At 49.4% G+C, this 19,189-nt stretch overlaps 1 protein-coding gene across 2 annotated transcripts in view; it reads right to left on the bottom strand.

Annotated features, from left to right (window-relative positions):
* Positions 1–563: 563 nt before the first annotated feature.
* Positions 564–19,189, bottom strand: part of MTCH2 (mitochondrial carrier 2) — a 43,841-nt gene continuing 25,215 nt past the window's right edge. For both annotated transcript variants that reach the window (XM_036859735.1, XM_036859736.1), the window contains exons 13-14: positions 4,705–5,233; positions 564–1,697 (exon numbers count right to left, since the gene is read on the bottom strand). In XM_036859735.1, the coding sequence (XP_036715630.1) occupies positions 718–1,697; positions 4,705–5,233 (1,509 nt within the window). In that variant the 3' untranslated portion in view covers positions 564–717. The remainder of the gene's footprint in view (positions 1,698–4,704; positions 5,234–19,189) is intronic.

Raw genomic sequence — 19,189 nt, forward strand, 5'->3', positions numbered from 1 at the left:
GGCTCAGAGGAGGGAGTAAGGCTGGAAGGGGACTGAGGCTGGCTGGTGTAGTCCTGATCCTGTGTAGCTCATCCCATAAAATGTTCTGTTCTGGCCTCCTGCAGCCCTGTGTCCTTGTGTCAGAGGAAGTTGTTTAACCCGTGCCTTGAGCAAACCACCCTCCCCATCCCGGGAGGGCAGGAATCAGGGCAACCAGATATCTACTGCTCGTCCCATGCGCACGCCCTACTGGGAAAAGGAATGTACCGTTTCCTTGAATCCCATAGCCCCAGTGAAGCAGCGGGGTGAAGTCCCTTGTCACAAAAAGGAACCAGATGGGCCCTAAAAATAACGTCGTAGGTCAACGGGGAGGAATTACAGGGACTGACTGGAAAGGGATATGAAGGGGAAGCCCACAACGGGGTTAGGCAAGTAGGGTTCAATCAAATTCCCACCTCCTCGCCCTCCCAAGGCCTGACCGAATCCTGCCCTCTGCCCTCCGACGCCCACCCGGGGCCAGCTGTAGTCAGTCCCTCACGCCCCGCCCGAGACAAAAGCGTCGCAGTCAAGACAAAGCGCAGGACCCCGGCAGACAGGCGCTGGCGCAGGCCCACTTTATTGGCAGAGTCCAGCCACGCTGGGCGGGCCGTCATGCTCGCGCCGGCGGGACATTCGGGCCGCGGTCCCGGCTTGGCATGCACGCCCCAGGCCGCCCGGGGCTCCTCTCCGGGTCGTGGCTCAGAGCTCCGGAGGCCCGAGGCCGGGCGGGCCGGCGGGGATGAGGTCGGGGTACACCAGGAAGCCGGAGAAGGTGATGTACTTGCCATGGTTGCTGTAGGCGCCGTAGCCGTCGTGGTCGTGGCTGAGCAGCCAGACGGCGTCGCCGCGCCGCAGCGCCAGCATCACGCTCTGGCTCTGCATCTCGCGACGCCGCGAAGCGCCGTCGTCGTAAATCATGGCCTGCACCTCGTCGCGGTTCTTCATCAGCTTCACCGACAGCGTCTTGCGCGGCAGCTTGCCCAGCGTGAAGGAGAAGAAGTAGGCGCCGGGCAGGCGGCAGCGGAACACGCCAGCCGCCGCGTCGAAGTCGCCGCCGATGTTCACAAGCTCAGTGTCGAAGGCGAGGGGCCGGTGCCGCGGCCCCGGGCCCGCGTCCGAGCCCACCAGGCTGCGCGTGCGCGCCGCCGAGAAGGCCGAGCGCGGCTCCGGGGGCGCGGGCGGCCCGCGCGCAGGCGCGTCGGCGTCGGCGTACACCAGGTAACCGCTGAAGGTGGCGCCAGGTGCCCCGAGCGCGTACTGCTGGGCGCCGTGCAGCCGCAGCCACACCGTGTCGCCGTAATCGAGCTGCAGCATGGCGCTCTGGCTGGCGGCGTGCCGCGCGGCGGGCCGACGCTGCTCGTCGAAGGCCAGTGCCTGCACCTCGTCGCGGTTGCGCACCAGCATCACCGACAGGCTCTTGTGCGGGGCCTTGCCAGCCGTGAAGGAGAAGAAGTAGGCGCCGGGCACGCGGCAGCGGAACTGACCAGTGGCCGCGTCGAAGTCGCCCCCGATGTTCACGTACACCTTGTCGAACGTCACCGCCATCTCCGACGTACCCTCCAGGGGGGTGGTGCGTGCGGCCGAGAAGGCCGAGCGCAGCTCTGTCGAGCCCGGAGCCGGGCCCAGGGCCCAGCAGGCGGCCGGGCCCAGCAGGCCCAGCAGGAGCGGCAGCATGGCGCCTGGGAGGGGAGGCACGAAGGGAAGGAGACAGGGGTTGGGCAGGGGTGGCCTGGAGACGGGTTCCCTTCACAGACCCGCCCTTGACCCACAACTAGGACTCCTAGTTTCCTCCTACACACTTGGACTAGGTCAGTGGTTCTTAAAACTTCATGGGGCCTCAGTGTCACCTGGAGACCCTGTTAAAACACGCATTGTTGGCTCCCACCCCCACCTCATCTAGTATGCGGCCCGAGAATTTGCATTTCTAACAAGTTCCCAGGTAATGCAGAGATGCTGCTAGTCCAGGGACCACACTTTGGGGACCATTAGATTAGGCCAGTGTTTTTTTTTTGTTTTTTTTTTTCTTTTGTTTTCTTTTTTTGTAACCACCGAACTCCTTTTTCAAGTGAAAGCTCACAGACATATACCATAGATGCAAGCAGAAATGCTCTGGTCAGAGGGTCCTATAGCCCTGTCTGCTGGGCTTACACATCCCCTCCTCCTTGACACCCAGGGGCCCTGGAAACGCAGAAGGTGGTCAGGGGGTCTCTGAGTTTCCTTCAGCCTCCGATTTGCTGCATTTTCCTGTGTCTATTCTATGGTCCTTACTTAGCCTGCGCCTCACTCAGGCACTGGCTCTCTATACTGATATCCTCCATGATGGCTGCTGGGTAAGCCCCCATTTTGGCAGGAAAGGAAATAGCCGCTCCCTGACCCATTTCCTGGCCTCTGACCCAGTTAAGGGTCAGCTCCCACACTGGACCTCTGGACTCTCCAGGGGCCCTTCTTGCACTAAAGAGGACAGAACAGATGGGCTTTGAGGTAGTTCCCTCCCCCTGTAAAATCAGAGTAAGAGAAAGAGACTCCTTCCTCTGGGCTTGGGGGCTGGTCACTGATGGGAAAGAGAAAGCCAGGGGCTGCTGGGGATAGAGTGGGAGAGCAACAGTTCCAGCACGGCTTTGGCAAGTCTGTGAGGTCAGCAGCTCGGTTCCTCGGTAGTGGTGGAGTGGAGAGGACTGACAGCTAAACCTGGGCCCAGGTCCTGGCTCTACCCGTTACACGCTGTGAAACCTTAGGCAAGTTCCTAAAGTTCTCTGGGCATGGCTCCCTCTGTAATTGGGGAGGAGACCTGCCTCACAAGCTTACTGTGAGGATGCTCTGAGAAGGCAGGTGTGAACACCTTCGTTGGATGACAGTGCAGTCAATTTTTTGAGAAAATCGATCTGGTCAAGTTTTTTTTTTTTTTTAATTAAATTTTTAATTTTATATTGGAGTATAGTTGACGATCAAGTTCTTGACATAAGGGGTTAGGGTTCAGTAACTCCTACCCTTGGAAACTTGGTAAAGGCACTAAACTCAAAGGGCTAACTCTCCAAGGGTAGGATTACATAATGCTTCCTAGTAGGGCATAGGCTTTGGGGATTGAATACCCTGAGGACCTGAAGTGGAGGCAAAGCAGAAAAGAAAATGAGCTGATAACAGCCTAGGCCGTGGGCCTCTATAGGAAGTGCCCGGGGAGTGTGTGTATCTCTGTGTCTCTTGGAGACACCGGGGACCTGCCAAGAAGGGTTGCCAGGTGCAGCAGTGCAGATGTGCTGCACAGCACGAGGACGTTCACCTGAGGGTAGGTGGGTGCTGGAGTCCAGCCCACATTCTACTTGCCCAACTGTGTGGAACTGCTGCCCTTGGGGGAAAGTGTGCCTTTTTCTAATTCTCATAGTAAGACCCTCAAGTCCCTAGCCCAGCTGAACACTCTCTCTTTACACAGGAAGTACCTTTTCTCATTCTTACAAAGGTGCCCCACGGGCTAGCCAGTACCCTTGGTGAGGGCAGGGGCCGGGAGGGGGGGCATGTGCAGTAGTGAAGATTGCACCTCACAGTATTCAGTGCAATCCCTTTCACAGAGCTCTTTGGACACATCTGGTGTCACAGCCAACCTGCGAGACAGGTGGGCCCTCTCCCATTTTATAGGGGAGGAAGCCAAGGCCCAGAAGGGGAAAGCATTTTGGCCCAAGGCCACCCATGGAGCACTGAGGCAAGCCTTGAGGTCTTTTGACTCCAAATTCAGTGTGCTTTCCTCTCCACCACCTTTCCATTCTAAGCACAGCTTTTTCCAGCCAACCTGTCATCTGCCTCAGTTTCACTTTTTGCAAAAATAGGAGTGGAATGAGTCTTGGGATCTAGGGTGAAGGGGAAAGAAAGCAAAGCCAACCAAAAAAATACTCTTAACGTTTTTGTCTTCTGGGAGTATGGGAACATCTCAACTCTTCCTGACCCCGCTGCTCTCCTAGCAGGTCTTGCCCCAGGAGCACCTGCCCACTCCACCCTCAGTAATCTTCCTGCCAAGCCTGGTGCACCCTGCCAGTGCCAGAGGGTCCTCCTGTGTGTCCAGTACCCAGCCTCCATTTCACCCACCGCTGCCCATTTCTCAGATCCGTAGGTCCCCATCCTTCCCTAAACCCACTTCCCGGAGCAGGTCAGAGGTGAGAGGGTGTCAGGTGGGCATCACAGCTCCAGGGAAGGAAATGGCTGTTCCTAGCTCCATTCAGGTGAGGCTCAAAATAATCATCCTCAAAGAGAAAAAACTAGGACACAGTGCGCTGGACAGACCCAGAACCCTAGAACCAGGGTAGAGGTTCAGCCATGTCAGGCTAAGGGGATTCTAGAGACCCCTCCCTACCAAACCCCAATTCCCAATCACTCCCTCCCTCAAGCTCTGCCCAAACCTCCCTCCCCACCTACCTTGAACACCCCTCAGGCTCCCAAGAAGATAAGTCCCCCTTTCACAGACGAAGCCAATTAATCCTTTCTCATGGAAAAAAAAGAAAAACCCTCGGAAAACGGTACCCCAGACCCTCTCTCCCCCAGACCTTCCTTTATCCATCCCTTCGGAGTAAAAGCCCTTGAGCCTCTTTCATGAAAAAAAGCTCCCAGGTCCTCCTTTCAGGGAAAAAGGACCCAATTCCCCGGTCCCCGCTTCCAGTCAAGGAGAAAGCCTGGATCCCCGCGCCCCAGAGCAGCCCTCACCTGGCTGGGGGCGGCGGTCGGTCGGCTTCTCTCCGAGCCCGCGATCCGGCTCCGGGCTCCGGGCTCTGGGCTCCGGGCGGGCGCCGGGCTGCGCACTGACCGCCCGCGCTGCGGCGGGGCCGGGCCTGGCGGGGACGGCGGCGGCGGCGGCGGGCGGGGCGCTGGGACCCCGGGGTGGGCTCGGGGTGGCGGGGCAGCGAGGGAAAAAGGGCTGCTGAAGAGCGAGGCTCCGGGGCCGCGCGAGGAGGGGCGGGGCAGGGGCGGGCAGGGGGAGAGGCGGGAGGGGAAGCGAGAGGGAGGGGCGCGCCGAGGCCGGGGAGCCGAGCGGCAGGGCCCAGGGGCACCGCACGAAGAAGGCCCCCCGCGCAGGCAGCGCGAGCACCGGGCTCTTCCTCCTCCGTGACCTCCCTAAAGCTTCATCCTCTGGGTCTGGAGAGCAGGCATCATTAATCCAAGTTAGCAGATGGGGAAACTGAGGCAGAGGCCAAACTAGCGGTGGCTCAGGGCACTCTACAGACCAACCTTCTCCCTGGATTGAGGAGAGGGGACTGGAGCAGGGCGCAGAGACTGCACTAGCCTCTGGACTGCAAGGACAGTGGAAGGTGAGAGTTTGGCTGGGACAGAGGTCCAAGCTGAGTGGCACCGGGGGAGGGGGTCGGAGGGAAGAGAAGGATAAATGGATCAATGCTGCCAGTAAAGGAAGGGCTTACAGTGACCTGTCATCTCACCTCCAAGTCGGAAAACGCCTATGGTTGGTAAGGAAGGAAGGAGGAAGACAAAACCCCCAGACATCAGAGGGTCAGCCTGTGCCCCCTGGGGAAGGGGTGAGGAAGGAGGGGAGTCCTTGGGGCAGAATTGAGCGTTGGCAGGAAGGCTGCTTCCACAGCGTCCGCAAGGAGGGAGAGGGTTGAGAAGGGCAATGGGAGGGCTCCAGGGGCCTGTTTACAGAGGGACACTGACACCCTGCCTAGCTGGGCCGGGGTGGCAGGACCCAGCAGGACACCAGGGGTGGGAACAGCTGTCTTCCCACCGCAGCACTCACCGAGGCCCTTCCATGGCTTCCACTCTGGGCTCTGGCACCACCTCAGGGAGGCTGCGGTCCTCTCCTGACAGCTGTGCAGGGGACGACCTGCCTGGCACTCAGTCGATGCTGACCGAATGGATGGCTTTTGAAGAGCCCCACTCTTCAGCTGCCAGAGCAGGACCCCTCTGCCTACCCCCCCGCCCTGATTGACTCAGGGGGCCTGAGCTCTGCCACAGACCCTCTGTGTGGTTTCTGAGAAGCCTGGTGCCCCGTGAAATCCCCTGTCCTCTGGAGCTCTCCTTCTGGAACTCTCAAAACTTACACGACCCCAGTTAACCTAACATGGGTTAGTCCTGAAGGTGTTGACGGTGATGATGAACTCATTAAGTATTCTCCAGGGTGCTGAGGGAATGATAAAATGAATAGACATGTGCCTCAATAGAAAGGGATGGATGGAGGCGTTTTGGCCTGGGCATGGGGGCATTTGGGGACAGAGGGTGAAGCACCTGTCTAGCCCTTCAGGACCATCTTTTGCCTCCTTCACCAGCCTGAAAAGGCCTAGGTAGGGTGTGGGGGGAAGCCTAGGAGGGCTGGGGAAGACAGGAAGCCAATCTGCAGCAGCCACAAGCCTTCTTCTGGGCAAGGAGGTCGGGGTTGCCATCTTGAAGGTGCATTTTGAAGGTGTGATTCCAACAGTGGGAGGAATGGGAAGAAGGCGGGACTCTCAAGGCAGAACAGTTAAATGCCAGTGGGGGTCTGTCTCAGGCTGAAAGCCATCTGACACTTTCCCTGGGTCCACAAAAGCATTTCAGCAGAGAAATGAAACGTTCATTTCATTTCTCTGGAGACAGGTGGCTGAGGCAGATGACAGCAGGGTTTTTGCTTCAAGGGATGGGACAAGGTGGAGGCCACTGGCAAAGGAATACGGAGGAGGATGCCATGTACTGGTGGGCATCTAGGGCAGGCTGGGGGTGCACCGGAATGAAGTTAGGAGGCAGCAAGGTTCAGAGAAGAGCCCTAGGGCTAGGCTGTAGCTCCTGTCTGCTCCTACCACAACACAGTGATAATTTTCATAGCAAGTTCCTTTCATAGGGTGTAGCAGATGCTACCAGTGCCCCCAATCAAGCCCCCAGGCCTACTCGGAGGTCACCTGCAGACAGTTTCTGAACTTGCTCCCTGTGTCTCTCCTGTGGCATTCCCAGCTTTGGACGTGAGTGTGGGGCAGGCTGGAAGTGGGGAATCAACGCCCCCAGGGGAACCCTCAACCAAGGAGGGCCCAGAGTTAGCGGATAAATCCTCTAGCTTTCAGTCCCTCTGAAAGTGGGATAATTTCCAATGCCCAGGCCTGTTCCAGTGTCAGAAAGACTCCAGCAGAATGGAACCTAAGTTGTCCATGGGGAAAGCTTGCTTATCCCTGTATGCTCTGCTTGCTTTCCTCTCTTGCTTGTCTCACTTCCCCACTCTCTCACCCTGCTTCTGGGATCACCTCCTAAATAAACTACTTGTATCCAAATCTGTCTCAGGGTCGGCTTTTGGGGGGAACCCGAACTGAGATGATGAACGATAACTGTGTTAAGTGCTTTTTCATTTCGCCCATTATCTTATTTAATTTCTACTTATTTGTTTGTTTATTTTTAAATTTATTTTTGGCAGCGCCGTGAGGCATGCGGGATCTTAGTTCCCAGGGATCGAACCTGTCCCCCTGCAGTGGAAGCATAGAGTCTTAACCACTGGACTGCCAGGGAAGTCCCCTTATTTCTTAACATCCCCTGAAGTAGATGTCACTAACCCAATTTTACAAATGAGGAATAAAGAGGTTAATGCAGAGGTAGGATTCAAAGCCAGGTCTGTCTAGCTCCAAAACCCAGTCCTTACCCACTATGCTCTGCGGCTTCCCTAATTCTCTGATCCTCTCTGGGCCTTAATTTTTCATCTGTAAAATGAGGAATGGGCTCTTGAGTTTGAAGGGAGGCAACGTACCCATTGTCTCCAGCAGCTAGGCCTGGTCAATGAGATGTAAGCAGAAGTTATTAGGAGGGACTTCCCTGGCGGTCCAGTGGTTAAGACTCTGCGTGTCCACTGCAGGGGGCATGGGTTCAATCCCTGGTTGGGGACCTAAGATCCCGCATGCCGTGCAGCGTGGCCAAAGAAAAAAAACGAAAAAAAAAAAAATGATGGTGAGGATTTTACGTAGTGCTGATAGAGGAGTAAGGGAATGGGATCCAGTCTAAGGTAAGAGGGTGAGCAAAAGTGTGGAGGTAGCATAGATCGGCCTGTATGTGGCTCAGTTGAAGAGGGAAGGGTTTGTGAAAGAGGCCTGGCAGGTGAGGTGTTGTAGGGCTTAAATGCTGAGCTGAGGAACTTGGTTTATCCTGCAGCAGGGGGTTAGGGCTCAGAGCAGTATTTAAGATTACTCCTACCACAGAATGAAAGGCAGGAGACAGAAGAGGTGAGGAGAGGCAGGGAGATCTCTAAGGAAGAGAAAGGGAAGAGACAGATGGAAGAGAGACTAAGAAGAGCTGCAGAGACTGACAGAGAGAGCGCGTGCGCACAAGCTCACAATTTAATTAGCTTCCTGGCTTGCCAGTGGCTTACAGGGGAATTAGCAGAGCTCAGAGTCTAGGGACCTTGCTGGGAGTTGAAGGGAAGCTAATAAGAAAGACAACAACAAGCCCCAGGGAGAAATGAAAGAGGAGGAATCGTCAGCCAAGCAGAGATGCCGGCAGGAGAAGCAGATGTCAGGGCGCTGAGTCCCTGCCTTCCTTCGAGGTTTCAGCTTTCCAGGGCAGTAGACATTTAGAGCCCCTGGGCTGGCCTCCTGGCCCCACTGCCCCTGGTTCCAATCCCTCTGAGCACCTGGCAAACAACGCAGAATGGGGGCAGTTGGGAGTGGCTGTGACAAGTTCCCCTCTGTTGGCCCTTTTCCCAGAAGGGAACCCCCAGGTCCCTTCTGCAGATGGGGAGGTTGAGGCCAGAAATGCGGAGGTGGTCTGCTCCTGAGCAGATGTGGCAAACTGCATCTTCCAAAGACAGCTGTGATAGCATCTCCCATCCCACCCTGCTCTTCTTACACTGGGACCATGCCACTCCCCTCTGAGAGGAAGACCTAGGTTGGGCGTAAAAGGTGATGCTGCTTCTGCCTGGCGCTCTCTCTCTTGAAACTCACACTTGGAATCCAGCCATCATGATGTGAGAAAGCCCAGGCCACGTGGAAAGGCCATGTGCAGATGTTGTGGCCAACAGCCCCAGTCAGGACCAGTTATCTAATTTTCAAGGTCCAGTGCAAAATGAAAAGGTAGGGCCCCTTGTTCAAAAATTAAGAATTTAGAGGGTGACAACAGCATTAAACCATGCATGGAGCCCTTCTAAGTGTGGGAGCTTGTGTAGCTGTACAAGTTGCATCCTGTGAAGCTGGCCCTGACCGCAGCTGAGGTTCCAGCATCCACTGTTTGCGGTATGAGCGAGGAAGCCTTCCAGATGACTCTGGGCCCGGTCACTGTCTGACTGCAACTGAACGAAGGACTCCTGGCTGAACCCAGTGTATGTCCAGACCCACTAGGGACAGAAGTGATTGTTGTCGTTTTAAACCAGAAACTTTTGGGTTACTGCAGCAATAGATAGTTGGAATACTGGGGGAAACAGAACGTGTCAAAACTGGACTCAAGATGCAGTATAGTTACTGAGTTTCTCCCCAAACCCAGGCTCATTACCTGAGCTACCGTTGCTGGACCTCCTTGACCCATGTTGGCAGAGGAGGCAACAGGTAACTCCAGACCCTACCTATGGACCTCTCACTATGGAAGATGGTGGAGCCATTTGGAGTCCTCTGTTTCTTGCAGTTAAAAGCACTCCAACTTTTACAAGTTATTTCCCCTCTCTGGGTCTTGGTTTCTTCTGATGCATATTGAGAGGACTTCATAATCTAGGGCCTGTGAGTCTCTGGAGGGAAAATACAGAGGACTTGGTGACTAGAATGAGAGGGAGGAGTGAAGGAACTGCAAGAGTCAGAAGGTGTTTACTCCACCTCTTGCACTGGGATCTGGCGGGGACGGGGAAGGAAGAATGTTCAGTCTGGGTCAGATGACGACTGGTTCCACTTTGGGCATTTAGATCACACTAGATTTGGGGGATGGAAAACTGGGGGGGGACTTACATAGTGTCATCAATTAGGTAGAGAATATAATTATGCAGGAAAAGATTGGATAAACAGCAAAATGCAGGAAAAGACTGGAAAAACACCAAAATATTGTTATTTATGGTAGGTTCAGGGATGATGTTTATTTTCTCTGTAAAATGTTTTCTATTTCCTAAACTTTCTACAATGAATACTTATTCCTTTCATTTGAAAAGTAATTTGAAATATCAATAAAAACTTTAATTTCTTTCAAATGTATCTAAATACATATTGGAATTAGAATATTATAAAAGTGGGAGCTTAAATTAGAGGAGAAAAGATACATGATTTAATAAACTGTATGGCAACAACTAGGTAGCCATCTAGAAAACTTTAAGTTGGATCCATACATCATACCTGATACCAAAACAAATTCCAAATGGATCACATATTTAAATGTAAGAATGAAACCAAAAAAGTACTAAAAGAAATCAAGTGATATTAACAAAAATTTCAAAGAAGTTTGAAGTATGACATAAAATCCAGAATTCATTAAAAAAAATTGGTGGATACTTTTTACTACAGCTTAAAAGAAAAACATATTAACATGGCAAAACTGCCAGAAACAAAGTCAAAAGACAAACTACAAACTGGAAAATATATTTGTAATTCATATCACAAAGAGCTCTAAGAAAAAGACAACTGACTAGAAAAGTGGGTAAGGAATATAAGCAGTTAATAAAAAGTAAAATACAAATAACTGTTAGAATAAGACAATTACAGTAAGATGCCATCATTTTTTTTTTACCTCTCAGGTTATCAAAGATCTATAGATTTATAACACACTCTATTGGTGAGGAGGTGTAGAAACATTCACACCCTGTTAGTGGGAGGGTCAACTGGTACCGTTGGACAACTGGACAATATCTACCAAGTTTTATAATGTGCATGCCCTTCAACTCCATGATTCCACTTCCTGAAAAGCTGTTCTTCAGACACATGCCCACATGTCTGAAATGACATGTTATTCATTGCAGCATTGTTTGTAATAGCAGTAGAGGACCCATCCAATAAATTCTGATACATAGAATACTACCTACCCTTTATAGAAGAATGAGGAGTCATTTTGTATACTGATATGAAATAATCTCTAAGATTTACTGTTAAGTGAAAAAAATACAAGGTGTACATTTGTTTTGAGGGAATTGGTATGTAGCCGAAATAAAGCCCAGCCAAGCTGTGGCCATCTGAAGTCTCTCAAATATGTTTTATGCACCCCTCAAATCATTGATTATAGCAGGTTCATTCTAAATGTACCTTTTCTATTCCCCCTCACAATTCACTCCCCTGTCTAATACATTATTATTCAACTCTTGGCTTTCTACATGAGAGTCTTTTACCGCCTTTATGTGTTAGCTTGAATATCACCATATGAGAGGATATCTCCTAACAACTGGCTATGACCCAGTCCTAGTCCCCCATCTCCCCTAAAAAAAAATAAAGCAAACAACTTGCCATTTTCTATTTATTATGGCATTTATCATTCTAACATATTTTTTAGCTATCCACTCTAGAATATGACCTCCATAAATATTTGTTGAAAGACTGTTGGTTAAGTCTTCTGCTCTATAATCCTCATATGTATTCTTTGAAAAATTTATTTTGCCACTGTAGTGAAAGATCTAAACTTCCATACAGACTACTCATCAGGCTTCTTTTTCCATAAGTCCACTCCAACTGTACTTGGCCCTCAAAGTCATAGCTTCTTATAAATGGAGAAAAGAAAGTTTCATGGAAGGAAATAAGTTTACCTCCTTTGCTTTCCCAATAAGATGACCTCTTTCCTCCTCTGACTCTTTTATTTATTCATTCATTCATTTATTTATTTATTTTTGGCTATGTCAGGTCTTAGTTGCGGCACGTGGGATCTTTCGTTGCGGCGCGCAGGCTCTTTGTTGCGGCGCACGGGCTTCTCTGTAGTTGTGGCACGTGGGCTCCAGAGGGCACAGGCTCAGTAGTTGCGGCCTGGGGGCTTAGTTGCCCCGCAGCATGTGGGATCTTAGTTCCCGACCAGGGATCGAACTCCTGTCCCCTGCATTGGAAGGCGGATTCTTAACCACTGGACCACCAGGGAAGTCCCCCTCCTCTGACTCTTAAATTTCCTAACATTTATTTTTTTAATCCAGAGTTCCATTTTTCCATTGATGCTTTCTTGAAAGAGTTCCCTTGAGTTTACACTTAAACAAGAAGAGGAGTTTGGGACCAATCCATTACAACATATTGGAAAATTTGTTAAATGTTATACATTTTATATTCAAAACTACTTGAGAATTGCTTTAAGTTCAGGGCACCATGCTGTAAGAGTTATATCTATACTGTTAGTTAGTATAATAATTATTTTTGTAATTCTAATGTAAATAGTAATACTTTATTAGGCAAGAGAGGTCCTTAAGACCATTTCGGAGTATGCACTGGGTCCACATCTTTGAAATTTAAGTAATGAATCAAACAGGTTCATGAAATATGAAATAAATATTGATTCCAAAAAATACAAGGTGTACAGTATGCTACCATTCTATTTTTTAAAAAGTATGCATTTGCTTTTATGTGCATAGAATACCTCTGAGAGAATCTTCTAGAAACCATTAACAGCAGTTGCCTCCTGGGAAGAGGAATGGTTATGGGAGAAAGACATACTTTCCACTGTTTTACCCTTTTGTACCTAAAATTAAAAAAGGCAGGGAGGGACTTCCCCGGTGGTGCAGTGGTTAAGAATCCGCCTGCCAATGTAGGGAACACTGGTTCGAGCCCTGGTCCGGGAAGGTCTCACATGCCATGGAGCAACTACACCCATGTGCCACAACTACTGAGCCTGTGCTCTATAGCCCGTGAGCCACAACTACTGAAGCCCGCGCGCCCTAGAGCCTGTGCTCCGCAACAAGAGAAGCCACCGCAATGAGAAGCCTGCTCACCGCAACTAGAGAAAGCCCGCACGCAGCAACAAAGACCCAACACAGCCAAAAATAAAATAAATAAATTTATTTTAAAAAGGCAGGGAGAACCAGTATCTTTTTGAGCAGCTGCTTGGCTCCTGCTGGCTTCTATTCAACCTGAGGTCGGCTGAAAGCCCTCAGCCTTTTTCACAAGCACCGTCAAGCCAAACTTCCTTCATCCTGTACTGGTGCGGCTCATGTTTTAAAATACGTATAAATGGAGGTCTTTCCACTTCTTTTAAATTCATCCTGTGAGTTTCAGCCCACTGTTTCAAGATATTTTAGAATCTTGATTCTGACATCCAAATATCAGCTTTCCCTTCCAATAGTGGTGCCACCTGCACTGTGAGTGTGGCAGACACGGTTAACTACTGAGCTGACCAAATACAGAATCTAGAAGCATGAAATTTAAGACTTCTCCCCGGATTTACATCAACTGAATAACCAACTTGGGGGGAGGGGCACAGTGGTTAAATGGGCTAGAAATCCACCCGACTGGGCAGTCGTGGAGGTCACTGTTTTCCTGGCTGTCTCCTCAGTTGGGAGGCACCTGATGTCTAACTGGAAACGGGGTACACTATGTCCAAGGAAATTTTCCTAGTGGCCTTCCAAATAAATAATAACAAACTATATTATTGTTGACATTATTATTTACTCTATCTTGTTTTTAGTGAAGGTACCAATTCTTTTTCTAGGTGTTCTCAAACCCACAGTTTAATATGATATTCTAGAATAAATTTGGGAATTCACCTGAAGTATACCCACCTAGAGTTTCCAGAATCTACCTCTTCCTCTTTTCTAACACCGGGACATTTGCAGCCATCGGGCATTGGGGCCCCTTTCCTTTTGTCCACAGCTTTATCAGCTATATTGGCAAGGGTTCCAGGATCTTCTCTGCAAAGGTTTAACACCTTGGGATTTGCACCTCCTTTTAAATGGCTGGGTGCTTAGGTTTACTTCTCTTCTCTCCCTTTGGAGTTTCAATTTCCTCTATCTGAAGTTTTGCTTGACTCATTCCGGTTTAGAAATGCTTTTCTTCGATGGAGAGTGAGGAGAATCGGGGTTGAGTATTCTGCTTTCCAACAACTGCTAACCTGACACCTTTTCCCCAAGTGGAACCCTATCCTGTCTTTATTACTCTTGCTCTGAACATAACCAACAACGTCTTTTACTGTCTGCACTTTTTCCGAGTCTCATTTTATCAGGGACTTCAACCTTCTTCTCTTATACCTGCCTTTTCTTTTGTGAGCCTGTCAGGGAGCTCTCCGTACAGCCACGCTGGTTTCTTCAGCTCTCCCCCTTTTCCTGTCCAAGGATTTTCTGCAAATGGGCTCTCCTCATTTCCTATTTCAGAGCCTCCTGTCTCATGTGCCACATTCCCATCTAAATCTCTAAACGTGAGATACTAACTCTAATCTCTTCAAGTTATTTTTCTAGGACTATTTATTTATTCGCTCACCCACTCATTCCATGGCCAACATGCCCTTCCTTCTTGATTCGACTTTGCCCTGTGGTTCCTGTGCCACTGACAGCTCCAGGCAGTTCTTTCCCACGGTCAGAGCTAAGGTCGGAGGAGCTGCTCCCTGGCAGTCGTGTCTGTCCACTGAGAGAGGAACCGGTCGCTGATGCATGTGAACTGCCCAGCTGCTCAGCTCGCAGCTGCGTGGGACTGTGGCTGCCAGGGCAGGGTGGGGGCAGTCCCCTAGCCTGGGGCCGTCCCGCCCTCAGAGCTCGGCTGGGCAGGTGGAAGTGGACTCCCGCGGGGCCGTGGCTTCCAAGCGCTCACCTGTCAGTTTCACCCAAAGGCTCCCCACCGGGGCTGGCAGTGCGCCGCGGCGGAGAGCAGAAAGCACACAGGATTCGGAGTCAAGCACATCCAGGTCTGAATTCTAGCTCTGCCCCTTCCCGGCAAGCTGTTTAAATCTCTGAGCTTCCATTCTTCTCACTTGAAAAATGGGGATATTATGCGGTTGACGGGGTGATTGTGCATAGGTTTCAGTACCCATCAACCCCTGTGCTCATCTCAGGTTCACGGTTTTCACATGTTCTTGGCGGACTGTGCTGCTTTCTTTCCCTTTCTGGTCAAGCTGTTTCTTTTGGACATGCTGCAGTATATGTCTATGCCTGGTGAACCTTCCTTTGATGAGCCATGCCCCTGCAGCCCCAAGTAGAGTAGACCCTTGAATCTGTTTGGTTGAATCTGCAGATACGGAGGGCCAACTGTATATGGTTCCAGTGGAGCTGACCCTGGATCCTGACACCTTCAGGCTGGACCTGACTCAGGTCTGGCCAGTAGAGTACTCCATCCCACAGGCACACCAAATGGAATGGTTTACAGATGGATGTGTTTCAAGCCAGAGTCCTCCAGGGGATTCTTGCTGGAACTTCCCTAAGAGACATTTACTCATTCTCTGAAATTACAAGCTCTAAAAAGCCATGTGAGTGAAGATGCCATTTGTCATCTTGTCGCCAAGTGGAGTGAGCCTGTCTGAGAGGGAAACCAGGCAGAGATGGGCCCAAGGGATGGGGCGAGTGGGAGTTCCTGATGCCTTTGTTTGAACCACCAGATTAACAACTGACCATTTCTGTTGCTTGAGCCAATAAATTCCTTTTCTTAATTAAGCCAGTTTGTTGGGTTTCTGAGTATGCAACCATGATGTACAAATTGACCCTTTCATTGTTATAAAATCACAAATTCTCTCATCAAGTTGCATTTTTACCTCGTTTATATCTGTTCCCCTATTTTTATGTAGAAAAACAGAACTCAGTACGTGTGCATGACATATTAGAAATTCCCCAGACTTGCAGACCCAGCTCTGAATCCTGGCTCTGTCATTTATCAGTCTTGGGCAAATCAGTTAACCCTTCTGAACTTCACTTTTCTATCAAAAAAATGGGATTATATTTTGTTTATATGGCTGTTTTATGGGTTGGAGCTAATGGATATATGGCCAGGTCGTGTAGGAGGCTACCAATAAATATTCTATTATTAGGTGGTAAGTACATTTATGTTATCTCAATAGCTTTCACTCTGTACAGTTGTCTATAGATGCACTACTTTCCAGGTGACATCTCTTTTTAACCACCATGGTTTCCAGGTTTATCATGGCCGGGACCAAGGAGAGCGTAAGAACTTTTGGGAAAAGATGGAAGATGAGGAGGTGGACAGGAATTTCTAAGCTCAAATGGAGGAGAGATGGAATTAGCCTTTTAAAAAACATTTGCAACTGCAGAACTTTACACCCACTTTCTATTTATAAATATCCTTGTCTCTCAGCTTGGCTCCTTCTGCACCAGGCTCCAGCGGAAGATAACAAGCACAAAGAGCAGCTGCTAATGAGGTACAAATATGCAGAACAGAGGAGGCTGGAGGAGGAGCGTTGGGGCTGCATGACGTAGGCTTAGGGTGCATGGATTTAAGGATGCTAGAGCAAGAAGTCTTAAGAAACTTAGGTCAGAAAGTATTTTATCCCCTGTAGGAAGCTTGTATAGGCAGAGAGAAGTTGTAGCCATCCTCCATAACCAGATCATACCATACAGTAGCTCCAGCTTTATCTACTGCCTACTGTCTTGCGCTGGTGGCAGGAAGACAAGATAGAAGCCTGCTGCAACAGCTGAGCAGAGATGATGCACCAAGGCATTGGGGACGGAGGGAGGATGACAAATTCAAGAGGCATTTCTGAGAATCTAGCAGTGACTTCTTAGAATAGCGAAGGGTAGAGAGGATTCAGTCATCTCCAGGGTTTTAGCTTGGGAAACAGGGTGATCATGAAGTGTTTAATAAAATTTGAGAATGCAAGCACCACTGCAGGCTTGGGGAGAAGGGTTGCGATGTAATTGAATTTGAGGATCCTGAACAAACATTTACTGAGAACTATGTGTTAGGTATTGTTCCAGGTGCTCATTATATGGCAGAAATACAGCTCTGAAGAAATGTTAGGACTGTCATTAGAGATGCAATTCCACTTTCCCTCAACTCTTGGCCTTTACTAGTTCCATGACTTTGCCCATATTATCTATATTTATAAAGTATCCCCTTACCTTCTAATTCTTAAATAACCATAACAGCTACCACATTCCAAATATTTACTGTGACACTGTACTCAATTTAATGCCCCAATAAGAGAAGTATTATCCTCACTTTAGAGATGAGGAGCCTGAGGCTTAATACGATCAAATAACTAGTCCAAGGTCGCACGGCTGCTAAGTGACAGGGCTGGAAATTGTTCCCATTCCACCATCCTGCCTCCCAGTATCCTGTCCTTAGAAAACCAGCTCAAGTGCTACTCCTTCATGAAGTCTTCCCTGAGTTCCCCTAACTGGATGTCAGCTTTTCCTCTTGTGGATCCCAGGGAGCTTGCTTTCAACTTCTGGCACATCCTGCCTGTCCAACACCCATCACAGCAAGTGTTTGGGAGACTCAGTGAGAACCCTTTCAGTGTACCAGGCTTTGCTTTCTTACACATGGTTCCATTTAATCCTCCCAACATTCTTAGTTTTTATGTTCTCGCCAGACTGCGTCCCTTCCTCAGCGCCCAGTAATGCCATGGAGGACGCAGAGATTTATTACATCCTCCACTGCCCACAACCCAGGGCTTTGCACTCAGTAACTGAGGGTTGTATTTATAAACTCTAAATGTGGGCCCCTCAGGGGAGGAAGGGCATGAAATGCTGAATTCCAGGAGGAGGTGAGCAGTCTGAAGTGAGGTACGGCTCTGTTGTTTCCACTTTCACCCTCCTTTTCTGTTTCCAGCCAAAGGACACTCTCACCAGTCTCTGGGATGCCAGGAGGGCAGGTGTGCAGACGGGATAGAAAGCGACTAGGCGCACTTCTGTTTCTTGTCCTTATCTCACCTCTGGCTCCTCAGACTCCTCAGTTTGGAAATAAACTGCAAAGCCTAATAGATTTTTCCATGGAAATGTGGCATTACCAGGGAACAGTCCATTCTTCTGGCTGCCTTAGTGAGGCAAAAACTGGTGCTAGAAAAGGTTCTCTCACCCATGGTGTCACCTTGGGTTTCGGAGGGGGCAGGGTTTGTATCATTATTTGCTCTCCCTCTTGGGAAGTTGGCGAGTCTTCAATACCTCCTCCAGGTCACATTTTTGTTTCTCCCCCTTTTCCTTGACACGCTCCAAAGCACTGTTCTCCAGCCATATTTTGGTGTGGTACTAATCTGAATCTATTTGAAAACATTCTTTTTCAGGATGGCAGTAAATTGGTTCTGGAACAACTGTGGTTTTAATACAAAATCTGGCTAATTGGTCCCAGACAGATTCGGGGCCCCGACTGCAGAGGAATCCACTTACGAGAGCGAGGCAAATGGGCTTTTCAACATTTCATCTCACGGCCATGGAATTATGGCAGTGTGTGTGGAAGACTTGCCTCCCAAGACAGCCTGGGGAGGCAGCAAACAGATGAGGAAGCTGACTCATATGGACAAAACTGGTTGGAGGGGAAACACTTTTAGTTGCTTTAGAAAATTGATTGCTGTTACCCTCTAAGATATTCTCCTGAAAAAAAGGTTGTTTTTGTGGGTTTTTTTTTTTGGTTGGTGGCAAAAGAACCTTTCATTTGCAACTTTCCCTCTAGGACAAAAATCAGAGTTCAAGATTCTAATTCTCTCAAGTCTGAAGAGATAAGACGAGGGATCAATGGAGGTGGAAAACATAAAATGTGACATCCTTAAATAAGCCTAAAAAAATCTCTCCATGGGAGATAAAACACCCAACTTTGTATTTAAAAACAAAAAAAACTCCATGGGAATTCCCTGGCAGTCCAGTGGTTAGGACTTCGCACTTCCACTGCAGGGGGCATGGGTTTGATCCCTAGTCAGAGAACTAAGATCCTGCAAGCCACATGGCATGGCCAAAAAAACCAAACCCCCCCCCCAAAACAAAAAAATCTCCAGATACAAATTACTATGGTACTTAGGGCAGCAGCCTGAATGAACCCATCCAATATGCAAGGATGTTCTAGAAGAATCCATTGAGGGAATTTCCAGGTGGTCCAGTGGTTATGCTTTCACTGCTGACCGTTCAGGTTCAATCCCTGGTTGGGGAACTAAGGTCCCACAAGCCGCGGGGCAGGCCCCCAAAAAAAGAATCCATTGAGGAGCTGACATGTAAATCACTTTCAAAAAATGTTAACCTTCAAATGTAGTAGGAGTTCCAATACATTGGACTGATGGTACTCCTAGGAAAAAATCCTTCCCGTACAGTAACTTAGCTTTCCATCTGCATAAATCATAATAGTATACAAAAGTAATGGTGATCATCTCTATTTTCAGTTGCTTCACCTATTTATCATTCTGCAGAGGCAAAAAGTGTATCTTTCCTGATTGAAGACAATTCTAC

Source organism: Balaenoptera musculus, chromosome 8 (assembly GCF_009873245.2).
Source record: "Balaenoptera musculus isolate JJ_BM4_2016_0621 chromosome 8, mBalMus1.pri.v3, whole genome shotgun sequence".
In the NCBI taxonomy this organism is placed as follows: domain Eukaryota; kingdom Metazoa; phylum Chordata; class Mammalia; order Artiodactyla; family Balaenopteridae; genus Balaenoptera; species Balaenoptera musculus.